At 46.0% G+C, this 15,000-nt stretch overlaps 2 protein-coding genes across 7 annotated transcripts in view; one reads left to right on the forward strand and one right to left on the reverse strand.

The window, feature by feature from the left end:
- Positions 1 to 4,643: 4,643 nt before the first annotated feature.
- Positions 4,644 to 9,511, forward strand: gosr2 (golgi SNAP receptor complex member 2). The gene is made up of 6 exons (XM_027029793.2): positions 4,644 to 4,813; positions 5,254 to 5,318; positions 6,372 to 6,480; positions 8,006 to 8,138; positions 8,261 to 8,401; positions 8,880 to 9,511. The coding sequence occupies exons 1-6, from the start codon at positions 4,785 to 4,787 to the stop codon at positions 9,039 to 9,041; spliced, it is 639 nt and encodes a 212-aa protein (XP_026885594.1). The 5' UTR covers positions 4,644 to 4,784; the 3' UTR covers positions 9,042 to 9,511.
- A 920-nt stretch (positions 9,512 to 10,431) lies between these two features.
- gpatch8 (G patch domain containing 8) overlaps positions 10,432 to 15,000 on the reverse strand; it is a 39,706-nt gene continuing 35,137 nt past the window's right edge. For all 6 annotated transcript variants that reach the window (XM_027029785.2, XM_027029786.2, XM_035527217.1 and 3 more), the window contains one exon: positions 10,432 to 15,000. This exon is cut by the window's right edge and continues 583 nt beyond it. In XM_027029785.2, coding sequence (XP_026885586.2) covers positions 11,725 to 15,000 — 3,276 coding nt within the window. In that variant the 3' untranslated portion in view covers positions 10,432 to 11,724.

The following is a 15,000-nucleotide window of genomic DNA, read 5'->3' on the forward strand; positions in this document are numbered from 1 at the left end:
TTCTGACCTCCATTAGCAATGAAAACAAGACTTTCCCAGACTGATCAACAAGCAGAAGAGATGATAAGAAATGATACAGCCCAGAGCGCCATGTTCCCTTCACACACACACACACACACACACACACACACACACACACACATACACACCTTACACATCTGCCTGCTAGTGTATTCTTGGCAGGAACTGGACACCAGCACACATCTCAGCCGCCTACATGACCTCATGGGGACTGATGAGTGGATGTCATGCGCTGTCAATCAAAGTGAGGAGGGCAGAGGAGGAAGGGTCACCCTGAAGTCCTGTTGATGACATCGTCCTGAGACACGGAGGTAGAGAGGGAGGGAGGGAGAGATGCAATCGCTTATCTCTTTAGATGAACGGAGCTGGAGGGGTAAAGGTGCCTGCCTGCTCCCAGATAGTAGAGCTATATAGCCACAGGCCACTGTGTGTGTTGCTGGCATGATCCAGTCTTGAAAAGAAAGAGAGAGAGAGAAAGAGAAAGAGAGAGAGAGAGAGAGGGAGAGAGAGAGAAAGAGAGAGAGAGAGAGGGAGGGAGAGAGAGAGAGAGAGAGGGAGAGAGAGAGAGAGAGAGTATAAAGAGGAATCTATGGCGGGAGGTGTTTAGGGTGAAATCAGTGAAACACTTGCACACACGCATACTACTTGCACATATCTATGAAACACTTGCACATACCTACGAAACACTTACACATACCTATGAAACACTTACAGACACCTATGAAACACACATACCTATGAAACACTTACAGACACCTATGAAACACACATACCTATGAAACACTTACAGACACCTATGAAACACACATACCTATGAAACACTTACGCATACCTATGAAACACACATACCTATGAAACACACGCACACCTATGAAACACACGCACACCTATGAAACACACATACCTATGAAACACTTACAGACACCTATGAAACACACATACCTATAAAACACTTACGGACACCTATGAAAAACTTACACATACCTATGAAACACTTAAGCTTACCTATGAAACACTTGCACATAAATCTACTACTTACATTTGCGTATGATAACTTACACTTGCATATACACATATGCACATTCATTCACTGGTGTGTAAACACAGAGTTTAACTAGGCTTGCGTGTATGTGTGTAGCAGCGTGTGTGTAAAACAATTTTCAGTGCGCATTTCATGGTTATGTGCATGTTTCATAGGTATGTGTAAGTGTTTCATAGGTGTGTGCAAGTAGTGTGCATGTGTGCAAGTGTTTCACTGATTTCACTCTAAACGGCCCTCCACACATAGTATGTGTGTGTGACCCTGGATCAGGTGATGGCCCGGGTAAGATGGATCTGCTGTGTTGATCGCCGCACACCTCCTGACCCTGGATCAGGTGATGACCCGGGTGAGCTGGGTCTGCTGTGATGTTCTCCACACACCTCCTGATCCTGGAAGTGAGCAGATCCAGCAGTGTGGCAGTGTAACTCCAGTGGTCTCTGCAGACCTGATAACACCCTGCAGTCTGTGGGTGTTCTTCTTGGTGTCTGAGCTGCCCCACACGGTAATACATTTCTGGGAGGTGAAACCAGTGAATACAAACACAGTGGTATTTGTATTGGTATTATTAGTAAAATGTCGGTGTTTATGGGTATGCCACCGTAACCAGATAACAAACATTTCTGTGAGATGAACTATGAGGTGATGTCTGCTTCACAACTAGCCTGCAGTGTGTGTGTGTTGTTGCATTTTCAGAACTGCTCATCAGTATTTTGGAATTCAATCAATAAATTAAGTTGTAGGGTTTTTTTAGGGGGCAGTGCTGCTGAGTGATTATTATTACAGATCTGGCAGACCTGACACCAGATCAGCCCATTACCAGAACTCAATCCAGAACTTTCTGGCCAGCCAGCATACCAGACCCAGAAAGTAATCGTTAATCACCAGAGGAATCGAGGAGAAGAGTTTGTATTTTTCTGTGTTATATTGTAATGTTTAGTTTTCATTTGAAAAGGAATTTTGGGTCAATGGGGCCGTTGTGCACACAGTTAACGCACCTGGACAATACCCAGTGCCTCCGGTACTCAGGTGTGTGTGTGTGTGTGTGTCTGTGTGATAGTAGAAGACTGAATGAAGTCTTGTCACTGGAGGAAAAGGCAGCTCGACCTACGTAACCTCAGACTACAAAAAAGGGAGACGAGGAAGAAGACACATCACTCAGGCTTAAGCAGCCTCCTCTCTGTATTTCCAAAATAACAATATGTCTGACTTTCAGAACACATGCACCCCCACAGACAGATGTCAGCCATGTTGTTTAATGTCTCCTGTTTATTTTTTACCTGTACACTCATTATTCAACATGTTGGAGTAAACAACTCACACCATCCAACTGTTTCATATGCCCTCATGTAATATAATTACACAGAGAGAGAGAAAGAGAGAGAGAGACCAGTAGAGGGAGAGCAAGACCCAGCATGAAAGGGGCCAGTGCTGGGAGGGGGTGAACAGGCAAGACTTTCAGAGAAGTAGCCTGGAGAGACAATCATCAGCGCACTGTCATCTTCACGGAGTCTTCATACAGATCTTGTCTTATGAAGCACTGCTTAATACAGAGAGAGTCTGAGAAACATCATCACTGACCGCACTACACACCTACACACACACACACACACACACACAGATGCACAGATGCATACATACCTGGCCTCATCTGAAGTCATGCATGAGCAAGTTTGCTATTCTTCAACCATAAACACACACATGTCTCTGGGACATGCATGTCTCTTCACAAAGCACATTTGGTCTTCTCTCTCATATACAGGCGCAGAAACATATGCGCATGCACACACACACATACACACACACACACACACACACACACACACACACACACAGACAAACACACACACGCACACACACACACACAAACACGCAAAGGCAAACCTGCGCGCGCGCACACACACACACAGGCAAACACGCACACACACACACACACACACACACACACACACACACACACACACACACACACACACACACACAGACAAACACGCACACACACACACACACACACAGACAAACATACACACACAAAGCTTGAGCAGTGCTGTAGTGTTTATTTGATCTATTACACTACAGATGAGGAGATGTGCATGTCAGTGCTACAACTTAAGCTGCAGACTTGAGGTTGTAGTTTTACTGTAATTTGAGGCAGTTTGTAGTTTTACTGTAATTTGAGGCAGTTTGTATTTTTACTGTAATTTGAGGCAGGTTGCAGTTATACAGTAATTTGAGGCAGGTTCTCGTTACACTGTAATTTGAGGCAAGTTGAAGTTATACAGTAATTTGAGGCAGGTTCTTGTTACACTGTAATTTGAGGCAAGTTGCAGTTATACAGTAATTTGAGGCAGGTTCTTGTTACTGTTACATACTGTAATATGTAGTGGAAGTTGAAATACATCTCACATCTGACTAAAGAACCTGGTGTATGTGTCCCAAGTCTCAAATGTTATTCTTACACCAGTTATTGAACAAACAATACAATGCATTGAAAATATATGATTTAACTTTGAGCCACAGGGCTTACACAAGACATGATGCTGAGATGTTATTAAATTCCTTATTAATGCCCTGACACTACTTCCTCATCTTCTAATATGCATTCTCTCTCTCTCTCTCTCTCTCTCTCTCTCTCTCTCTCTCTCTCTCTCTCTCTCTCTCTCTCTCTCTCTCTCTCTCATAGACAGACATCTAATGAGAAGGCACCATAGATAGTTTACCACAGGGCAAAGAATCCCAACCACAACTTAATATACATAACATATATAATATAGGGAAATCATCCATCCAGTCACGTCAAATCTGAGACTAACAAGTCAACAAACATTGTGTCACGTAGTGACCCCATCTGCAGGCTCTCTCTCTCTCTATCTCTTTTCATTTCATTGGAAAGTTTGATATCACCACTCACGTCTGTGACCCCAGGCGAGGGAGGTTCTACCACACATTGAAACAGTCCTGCGGAAACTAATATAATTAGATAAAGACAAGACTAGTGTGGGAGTTGACAAAATCTCGCCCCAAGATGGTTTGTCACTCGTCTCTCCTGTCAGTGACGCTCCCATGAAGGGAATCAACACTTCTGTCTCCAGGTGCCAATTTCATCCAAAAAATTGCACTTGATTTTGTACCAAGTGCGATTAGAGGGTGATTCATCTTAAAGGGAAAATGAGATATTTATCAGCATAGCTGTCTGGGGAATTAGACAAAATCCATGTTGTGGTAATTTTGCAAAATGGGATTTTCCATTTACTTGAGTCACATCTAGAAAAATAATTTCCACCATAACAATATTTAATCACTGAATAATGATTCAATCACACAAAGTTAGAGCCAGGTTTAAGCAATTTAATGCATAAATTGCTAGACAACAACAACAACAACAACAACATGTTGTTGTTATTCAGTGATGTCCACTCAAAATATTTCAAAAATATTCAAACAACGCTATACATTTTAAATCTAAATATTTGGTCAACTTTAAATTGACCAAATGTTGTGACGTGCTGTTTTGCACATTTTTACATTTTTTTTTTTAGTCAGGCAAATGCAGGGCGGTGTAAAGGTCCTATGAGAGGTCCTTTCCTTTGTTGACGTGTTCGAGCTAGCTTTCTTAGCTAGCTAAGCTAGGTTAGATATGTGAGGAGGAAGTGGGTTAAAGACGGTGTTTTAGAGTCGGAGTCGTTTCAGGCGGGTCACATTTACAGTTGAATGTCCACAGAAGATGGAGACACTTTACCACCAGACGAATAAGTGAGTGCATCTTCCGTTTCTGGGACATATTGAGTAGTTTGCGACGTTAGTTAGTTATTAGGTAGTTAGCTAACAGCTAAGTGTGGAACTGTCTGTAGATAACTAGTTACAGACTTTATATGCTGCTTGGGCTCGTTTTTAGGTTATAATCATGCAGTGACTTACTGTTGTATTTTCATTTTAATGCGTCATACACGAAATTCAGTTTTAAACGTGGCCAATGTCCGCTTACGTTACTTCCCTAACGTTAATATGCTAACGATAATACTAGTACACACAGTAACGTTGACATTAACATTAATATAGCAGTAGTTTGTGTTAATGACGTTAATTGCGTCCCTGCTGGCGTACATAAACCGAAAGTGTTTTGGTGATTGGCGTGTCAGGTGTGAGTGTGGTTAAGATATGACCGGTTATAAAGGTTTATCTCTCATTACCAGGCAAATCCAGGAAGTGCAGTCCCAAATGGGACGTCTGGAGACAACTGCTCGTGAGTCAGTGCACTGTAAGGACTCTGTTCTCCCACCACCCTGATCTGTTCATAAAATGCTTTTTTAACGAAATGCATGGTTGGTCTGCTACCCATGTAATTATTTTATTCCTTAAGAAAGGTGCTTTTCTTGCAGAATTCATCAGCAGCATTACAGCTGCAATGTACTACACACATTTTGTGAATGTGTATGTTGCAAATATATTTTTGCATCATGTTGATTACAGACTTCTTCGCTGATGGTGATGGTGGGGCCACTTTCACCTATGTATTACCTCTGAGAAATTCAAACCTGGGTGTCAAGAGCTTAAGTGATTGAACTCAGCATTATGATAACTATCATTTATCAAAGTTTGTTGAAAGAGTCCCAGTGATGAAAGAACGTGAAGCATAATTTGTCATTTGTGTGCATGTTGGAAAGTTTGGCAGGTCAGAACTCCGCTGTGCGTTGAGTAGGTGTTGGGCAGGGGTGGCCTTTGCTGTCTGTGCGAGTGGAGGCCGTGACTGGGCTGGCCTTACCACAGCGTCTGGAGGTGGACCTGGAGATGCAGTCAAGCTGTTGCCCCAGCAGGAAGGACAGGGTGGGGAGAGATGGAGGCAGGGGGAATGTTTTGGGTTGGTGGGTGAAGAACTGCATGGAAGAGGAGAAGTGGTGTAGGATGGGGTTGGAGATGGTGGGTGTAGGTGATGAGGCTTGGGTAGATAAGTGACTATGCTACTGATGTCATGTGATGTAGATTGGAGAGATTGTGTGTGTGTGCGCGCGCGTGTGAGTGAGTGTGTGTAAGCAAAAAAAATATAAACTCGTGCTAATATTTCCTACGAGCTTCAGTTCTTCTCCCAAGAAACAGCACACATCCTGGTGCTCAGTCAGCCATCGACTCCCAGAGAGGGCAGAGCTGTCTGCTCTGCCTGCCTGTACAGACTAAATGTCTGAACTAAACTAAATCTGTCTAAATGTCTGTGTGCGTTTTTGGTGCAAATGTTTGTGCATTGTGTTGTAATCATGTTTGTTATAACTACTGTGGGGAAGGATTTTACTGAAATGCTTGTGTGTGTGTGTCTCAGTGTTAGAAAATGAGTTGCAGGCCAGAATTGAACAGATCTTCGCTCATCTGGAACGGCTTGAGATCCTGGCCAGCAAAGAGTTGCTGAACCGCCGTCAGAATGCCAAACTGTGAGTTCTGCTGTTGCTATGGAAATCGTGCTCATGCCAGCTACTGCCAGTCCAACCTGACAGCATAGAATGGTTATGGGTCCTGCAGTGGTGATCAGTGGTGGGTTACTGCCAGTCCAACCTGACAGCATAGAATGGTTATGGGTCCTGCAGTGGTGATCAGTGGTGGGTTAGCAGTCCACACCAGCACATCTGAGACTCGTGCTCCTCCTAACATGTAAATGTTACACATTACATTTACAGCGTTTAGCAGATGCTCTTATCCAGAGCGACTTACAAAAGTGCTTTGTCATTTACTCATAGAACACATCCTAGTACAGTACCATAGGTTGGAGCAATGAACTAGAATACTTTAGAAATACAAGGATCAATGCCGATGCCTAAAAGTACAAAATACATAAGGACTATCTTGGACAATGATGAGTGTAATAAACAATAAGTACTAGAATTTGTTAGACAACAACAATGTAATAAACAATACCCTACAATAAGTACTAATTTAGTCAATATAGGAGCAGGGTCAGTTGTCATTTATATATTGCACAAATAGATGGGTCTTCAGTCTGCATTTGAAGACTGCAAGGGACTCTGTTGTCTGTATGTTCCACCATCTAGGAGCCAGGACAGAGAATAGTGTTTCAAGCCGAGCCGTACTTGAGGTTCGAAGTACTTGAGGTACAGATCGGGCTTTGACCATTGACCTCATGTATGAAGGGACTGGTCCATTTTTGGCTTTGTAGGCAAGAATCAAGTTTTTAAATCTGATGTGTGCAGCTACTGGAAGCCAATGAAGGGAGTGCAGCAATAGTAACGTGTGAACTTTGGAAGATTGAAGACCAGTTGCTGCTGCATTCTGGACAAGTTGAAGAGGTTTGATAGCTTTTGGAGGAAGACCTGCAAGTAGAGAGTTGCAGTAGTCTAGCTTTGAGATCACAAGAGACTGCACAAGCACCTGGGCAGCTTCCTGCGAGAGAAAGGGTCAAATCCTTCTTGTGTTAAAGGAGGAATCTGCAATACTGGGGTAGATTAGAAACATGAGTTGAGAACAACTGGTTGTCCAAAGTTATGCTCAGGCTACGGGCAGCTTCATATGGTAACCTCTTACCTACAGAACTCCTGTGTGCTACTTGCAGGCCGTAGTGAAACTACTGCAAGGCGGGCGAGGTGCAGCATGGGTTGCTGTTAGGAGACGCGTGCTCTGATTGGCAGCAGGCTGGACTGTTGTGCAACATGTAATCACAGACACGTCGTTTAGAGATGATGAGCCAAAGCAATGGCGCTTAGTGAGCAGGGCTGCAGCATGACACAGAGACGTGGGCGTCCGCGTCCGGCCGCAGAGGCCTCTTTTGGTAACATTCCAACTGAGGTCATGTCATTGCAGGCAACCATGTATTGTGTTGGCCAAAGCAGGGCTACAGCACGTAGACAACAGACCTGAGGTTAAAGCACAAGATGTCTCGTGCACACACACACATCTGAGGCTGAAGAAGCCATTGGTCTGTTTTGGTCTCTGTCTCCCCTGTAGACGGGTGGACCAGCTGAAGTACGATGTGCAGCACCTGCAGAGTGCGCTGAAGAACTTCCAGCACAGACGCTACACCCGAGAGGCTCAGGAGAGAGAGAGAGAAGAACTAATGAGCCGGACCTTCACTACCAATGTCAGCGCATGCCCACACCCACATTTCAGTTATTTTTTAGTGTTTCCCCAGACTCCCTCTTTGTCAGATGGTAGGGTTCTCATTTCCTTATTGACCTTGTACATGTCTGTCTGTGTGTCTAGGAAGCAGACACCTCTATCCCCATAGATGACACTCTCCAGTTTAATTCCTCCCTGCACAGTGCTCACAGAGGCATGGATGATCTCCTTGGCTCTGGTTCCAGTATTATCAATGGACTCCGTGACCAGAGGAGTACACTCAAGGTGTGTTTGTGCTTCACCAGGAGCTGCTGAATTGAGCAGTAACACTTGAATTGTTTGTCACTTTGAGGACTAAAATGAAGCACCAATCTCCAACAAACACCATCAATCCCAACTGTCTAACACACATCATTAAACCAAATGATCATCAAACCCAGCTGTCTACAACCAACACCTTTAAATCAAGATTCCCAACAAACACCATCAGACCAAACATCATTAGATGTTCTCAAGAGTTAATTCAGCCCTGGTACTGGAGTGAAGTCATAACCTTTATATATAATTTAGATGAAGGTGGGTCATTGCATTTAGATTAAACAGTACAAAAAGTGTTTTTTAAAGTAATCTGATTAATCATCATATTGAACAAGGTAAGAGAGCTTGATTTTCATATCTGACTTATAAATGATGAGCGCTATTTTAATGAGGGTTAGCGTAATTCTTCTCATAACTGACATCTCTCTGGGAGGGGGGGGTATAGGGTACCCATAAGAGGATGCTGGACGTGGCCAACATGTTGGGTCTGTCTAATACAGTGATGCGTCTGATCGAGAAGCGTGCAACACAGGACAAGTTCATCATGGTGACTGGAATGTTGATCACCTGCGTGGTCATGTTCCTGGTGGTGAGATACCTGAGCTGAACCTGCCAGATGTTATATGGACCATAGCAGCAGAAAGCAAAGCTTTGGGTCCTTGTAGGATTACTTCAGACTGCATTCTGGATTCATGTCTGCCAGCCTTTTTGGGTGATCTCCTGTTTTGATGTAAATGAAACCTGTATCCTGGAAGATTTCGTTGTTTAATTAAAGCACAAAGAGATCTGTTGGCTGTTTCCTATATGTTGGTTGTCTCTAACTGGCCTACCTGTGACTGTTGCCGTCATAGGAAAACCTTGTATCGTCAACGATGACACATCCCAAATGTTTATGGAAAAAACATGGCTAATTTTGGACCACTTCTTTTGGTACACTTCTAATGTAAAAGGCAGCTGAGGTTTTTGAAAAGTTAATATCCAGGTTCTCTGCTGATGGTGACATGATGGACATACAGTGTTAAAGACTGAAGCCCTGTAATCGTTATGAAGCTTAATACTAATAAACAACTGAAGTTGCATGTTCTGTGAGGTGGACTACACCTCACCATGCTGCCTTTCATTGTTATTCTTTGTTGTCATTTTCAAGTATTTGAATCATCAAATCACTTATGAAACACTGCCTATGAATTTTTAACCCGTCACGGAAATGTAATGACGTCAGACACACCCTGTCTGTGCCCGCTGTCTCACTGGAGCCAGTGCACCTCAAAAACAACAGCAACAGACACTTCTGTCTTAGCCAGGGGCAAGGACCAACCTCACCTTACTGCTCAGCCAGGACACGGGGGAACTGTACATAAGCACTGCCTCCCCTCCCCAGCACAATTAAGTTGTGTTCAGTAATAATTACAAGTTCCTTTGGATATAAGTGTCAGATAAATGCTGTAAACGGTAAGTCTCCAAAGTAACAGTGACACCTTTAGATGCCACATCTGCAGTTTTAAACGACACTTTGAACAATCCATATCATACCCAAGATGTCAGTCATTGATATGTAAAGTGTTGAGTTTTAACTGAAGTGTAAACTGTACATTTCTACAGCCTGTGCACTGAATCCTCTTTTTAAACTGAACACTAGTAACAGTCTCCTTAAGTATTCTATTCCTTCTTGCATAAGTGACTATGATTATACAAAGCAGAGCAATTGCCATCAAAAGCTCTTGGTGCCCCCTGGTGTCTGAAATCTATATCTATCTATATATATATGACAATATATAACTACTGGCCTAACAAGAAAACTCCAGTACAACTACCACTTGCCATGCTAGTTTAAACTTCAATTGAGATTACTGTCTACAACTCAATTAACTATTAACAATTTATTGTCCAATTAACTGCAAATCTGTTGTAGCACCTCCCTGAGCAAAAAAACAGTTACACGGAAAAGGCAAACAACGCACACAAAACCAGCAGTCAGAGTCCCGACTACAGCTATGTACACTTCAAAATGCTTTTATTTTAAGTGATGCATCAATAAAGAATAATAAAAAAAAAAAAATTAATTGTTGCCTTGTATAGTTAAATTTTACATCTCAAAAAGGATTTTAGTAACACTTGGAGTCTCTCCACAGCAGCCCTGCCCCAACACACCCCAGGTACAGCAGAACAGCCCTCTGTAGTACCAGCCCTGACATCCAGGCATCCGTTTCTCTCACATTTATTTTACTTTTTTTCGTTACTTATTTCTTTGTAGGGTTTTTTAAACAGTTACAAAGGTGTATTACTTTACAATGTGTTTCCTTAATGTTCTAACTATTTACAACAGTCATACAAGGGGGGTACTCGGCAAAAGAAATATTGGAAAATAATTTAAAATCATAAACAGAAAATAAAATTATTGCAGAATATCACACAATCATACAGTTCTTACATGATGCAAGAATAGCATCCTGCTGAACCTTTTTTCAGTGCAAGTCAAATTACTTAAGGTGGGGGGGCACCCCAAAAACAGTGTAACTTAGGAACGTCAGCACTGTGACTAACATGTCGCAAAGCGCCTCGGGCGTGTTCTTCACATCACTGATTTACAACCAACCATTTAAAACCGCATTTAAAGTATGATAAATATGGCTTCAATCCATTCCACATAATTCTTGTTCGTGTTTTTTGTTATTCATTTGGAGGATAGTGTTAGAGAACGCTTGATTACTGGCCCATACAGTAACTGTCTGAATATTATTTTAGTAAGGACAAGTATTGAATTTCTGTGATCAAGTCTTCATGAAAGGACATCCTAAGGGAAAGCAACCAGTGAGTATCTTTGGCTGCAGGGGAAAAACGAGACCATCAATAGCAATTAACAATGAACAGACTTAAAAAATAAAAATAAAAGCCAAAAACCTCCAGCAGTGTTCCTGACTGCTGCAAGAACACGTCTGAGCTAAAGCTCCTAAGTGAAAATCCTTAGGAAACTACCTGGGGTTCGGGGGCACTCCTCATCTGCTTTTACAAACTGCACTGACATCAACCCCCTTTTCATTCCTTTAAATTTTACTTCTATCAGATTTTTCAGTCTCAGGGACAAGCCACACACTTTGCTCTTCATCCTTCCTATGCTCGGTCTGTCCACCTGTCCAACCGAAGCACCTCTCTAGGGGGCAGCACTGGTAAAGGAAAGAGGGTTGCTGGTAGGCTGGCGCACACTACCCAGAGAAGCAAACCAGCCTCTCTGCCTCTTCTTTCAGCCTGCTGGACTTGTCCTCTCTGCAGAGAAAGGACGGGCTCCGTTCTCAGGAGCCGTGGCTGGGGGGGTGCTGGAGGTCCTGCCCTGAGAAGATGGGGTGCAGCAGAGGGTGGAGTTGCAGGGCGGCAGCCGCCGCTGCGGTGGCGGGCCGAGGGGCAAAGAGGGTGGGGTAGAGGGCGGCGTGGGGCACATGGTGCAGTGCTAACGGGGCATGATGTAGAGCAGACGCTGGGATTATATGGATGGGCTGCCCAGAGAGAAAGGCGGAGGGGTGGGCTGGAATCAGGCCTGTAGGACCTAATGAGTGGCCCAGGGAGTGGCCCAACGTGTGGCCCAAGGGCGACAAGGAGATGGGGGTCAGGTGGTGTTGGGGTATGTGGTGTACCTGGGCTAGCTGAGCGTGGGCAGGGTGCGTATGGTGAGGGGTATGAGGGTGGATGCCCATGGCTGTGGCAGCCGCATGGTGCTGCAGGATGGCATGCTGCACCGTTGTGATGGAGGTGGCAGACGCCGCAGACACCGTGGGCTGCTGGATGTGTATCTGCTGGAGGGCAGCAGGCGGGGGTGGAGGTGCGGGCGCAAGGTTGGCGGCAGCAGCTGCGGCGGCCGCTAGGTTGGCTGCGGCGGCCGAAGGGAAGGTCTTCACCTGCTTGGCTAAAAGCTGCTGCTGGATGTGTTGCTGTGCTGCCTGTTGTAGCTTACTGTACTTCTCCATCTCCTCAGGAGTAAAAGTGATGGGCTGGCTCTCCAGTGGCGCCAAGCCATCTTCTTCCGGCTCCATGCCCACGTCCTCCTCCTCCATGCTGGGCATGGGGTAGCCTGGATAAGCATGCAGGGCTGGTTGCTGACTCATGTCAGGTCCCATTAGACGGCCGTCCACGATCGGGTTGTTGGGGTCCTGTCCTGGTTCACCCTGGTAAGGAGGCATAATGTTGGCTGTTTCTTGCTCAAACAAGGGTTGTGACTCATGGAGAACTTGGGCTTCCGAGGTTTGGATTCTGGAGTCTTCTGGGCCCACAGCATTGGGAACGGGCTCCTCCACCTGTTGCTGTTGTTGCTGGACTGGTGGAGGAGGTGGAGGTGGTGGAGGAGGAAACTCTCGAATGGGCTCCACCAGGATCACCTCTCCACTTGTATCTGAGCCCTTCCCCTGCCCCGACTTCTCTCCGTCATCTGGCCGCGTTAAAGGAAGTTTCTTTCCAGCTTGGAGCTTACCAAAGAGGGGCAGCATGCTCTTGTTTCCTAGAGCAGGGGGCAACTTGGGCCCAAAGAACCCCTGTGGTGGGTCCTTGATTTTGACGCCTGGTTTACTTCCAGTGCCAGAATCCTCCCCACCCTTGCGAGACTGGATCTTCTCGAGCAGCTGTCGGGCCGTGAGTGAGTTCCGGTGCTCCGACGCACCGCCTTCCCTCGAGCCTCCTCCGCTCCCACCTTTGTTCAACTGCATTGAGGAGTTGCTGTTTCGTGGCTGTGCTCGGGATGAGGATGACCTTGGGGACTGTGAGCGGTAGATGCGAGAACGGTTGAAGTCACGCCGGCGCGTGGAGCTGTCGGCCCGTCGGCCATGGCTACGGCGGTGCGGCGAGCCTTTGACGGAGCTGGATGAGCTGCTGGCCGGGCTGTGGCTGTAGCTGTAGCTGCTGTGTCTGTACGAGCGAGTGCTGCAACTCCTGCTGCTGCGACTGTAGCTGCGACTGCTGCTGCGATGGTGCCTCCGACGGTGGTGTTTCCTTCGGCTGTGCGAGCGGGAGCGCGAACGCGAGTCGTCTTCTGAAGAGGAGGAGGAGTAATGTCGTCTATGTGACCGTCCACCGCTCCTCCTGTCGTACTCGGAGTCTGAAGACCTTCTCTTTGACCTTCGCCGCCGTTCGCCATCGCTGTAGTCGCTGTAGCTGTCTGAGTAGCTGTGGCTGTGCCAGCTGTAAGCGCTGCTCCCGGCCGTGGAACGCTCCGAGCTGCTCGAGTACGATTGGCTTCGAGACGCCTGACCTCGGTTGCGTCTGTGATTACGATCCCCTCGTCGAGAGGAACGGCTGCGTGAACGACCCGACCGTCTGGAGTCCTCGCTGTGGTGGCGTCGCTGCTCCCGTGGAGGTGTAGAGCGACGGTGAGGGGGGCGGGAGCGCTGAGATGAAGAGCCACCATCCTCATCACTCTCACTGCTCGGGGGGCGACCTCCTCCGGGACTCTTCTGAGCAGAAGCAGAGCAAGAAGCTGCAGACGTACTGGGGTCAGATTTAAGGCGCTTCGTTCCATTGTGCTCTTCCGATGAGTTGACCTTTCCTGCTCCGCTCTCTTCTCCCTTTGACCTCTGCGACACTTCTTTATGAGCTCTTTTCCTCTTTCCTCCCTCCGAGGCCAAAGTCCCTCCTGCAGGCGGCGCAGAACCACTGGCCCCACCTTTGTCCTTCTGTTCTTTTCCTTCTTCTTCCTCTTCCTCAGCATGCAATTTGTTTTTGCCTTTCTTTCGTTTGTGTTTCTTTTTCTTTTTAGTCTTCTCTCCTGGCATCTCCGTCTCCATCTCTCCCTCCATGGCCAACCTTTCTTTTTCTTTGCGCTTGGAATGCTTGCTTGACTTCTTGTGTTTCTTTTTCTTCTTTTTCTTCTTGGATCCTCCATCTTCAGTGCCCTCAAGCTTGTTGTCTTTGTTCTCACCACCTGAAAGTTTCTCTTTTGAGGAAGATTCTTCTTTTTTGTCATCGCCCGTGCCCGGTGGCGTTGCTGAACTAGCCTCTTCGATGGCAGAAGCGGAACTGGTAGCGGCCTCGGTCTTGGATCCTTCTCCGCTCTCTGTGTTAGCCGGCTTGCCAAGTTTGTTGCCTTTACCTGCTCGGTTGCCCTTGTTCCGGGACAGCTTAAAGTCAAAGTAAAGAGGATTGCAACTGTAGGAGAGGGAAGGCTGAGCCTTGGTAAACTCCAAGAGCTCAGAGGGCCACTGTAATGTAGTGCTTTCATCTTTACTCAGAACAGGAAAGAAGGGTCCTGTCAGTAAGCGGGGGCCAGTGTCTTGAGTTTCAGTTGCCCCTTGTTTTGCTTCTGATGTTTGGGAAGTGGTGTTTGACTGATCGGCATTGGTCTCTACTGCAGGGACACCATCTGATCCTTCTTCCAACTTCACTCTTGGAGAGAAAGTAGGATTTGTACTCGGGCCCTTCATAGTCTCTCGCCCCTGCTCCTTCTCACTTTTGCAGATGTTATCTTTGGGCTCTTCATGATCTCCGTCTCCTTCCGTCGGTGCAGTTTTCTCCTCTTCTTCCCCATCCTCATCCTCCTCTCGGCTGCCGCACTGGTCTGACGCCTTCATAAAAAGCAGAAACTGGAA

The sequence above is a fragment of the Electrophorus electricus genome, chromosome 1 (assembly GCF_013358815.1).
Source record: "Electrophorus electricus isolate fEleEle1 chromosome 1, fEleEle1.pri, whole genome shotgun sequence".
In the NCBI taxonomy this organism is placed as follows: Eukaryota; Metazoa; Chordata; class Actinopteri; order Gymnotiformes; family Gymnotidae; genus Electrophorus; species Electrophorus electricus.

Bases quoted from the DNA above. Each gene is read 5' to 3' on its own strand.
- gosr2 (XM_027029793.2), top strand. From the start codon at position 4,785: ATGGAGACACTTTACCACCAGACGAATAA. The intron at 4,814-5,253 runs GTGAGTGCATCT...TCTCATTACCAG, and splicing joins CTTTACCACCAGACGAATAA to GCAAATCCAGGAAGTGCAGT. The intron at 8,139-8,260 runs GTCAGCGCATGC...CTGTGTGTCTAG, and splicing joins GCCGGACCTTCACTACCAAT to GAAGCAGACACCTCTATCCC.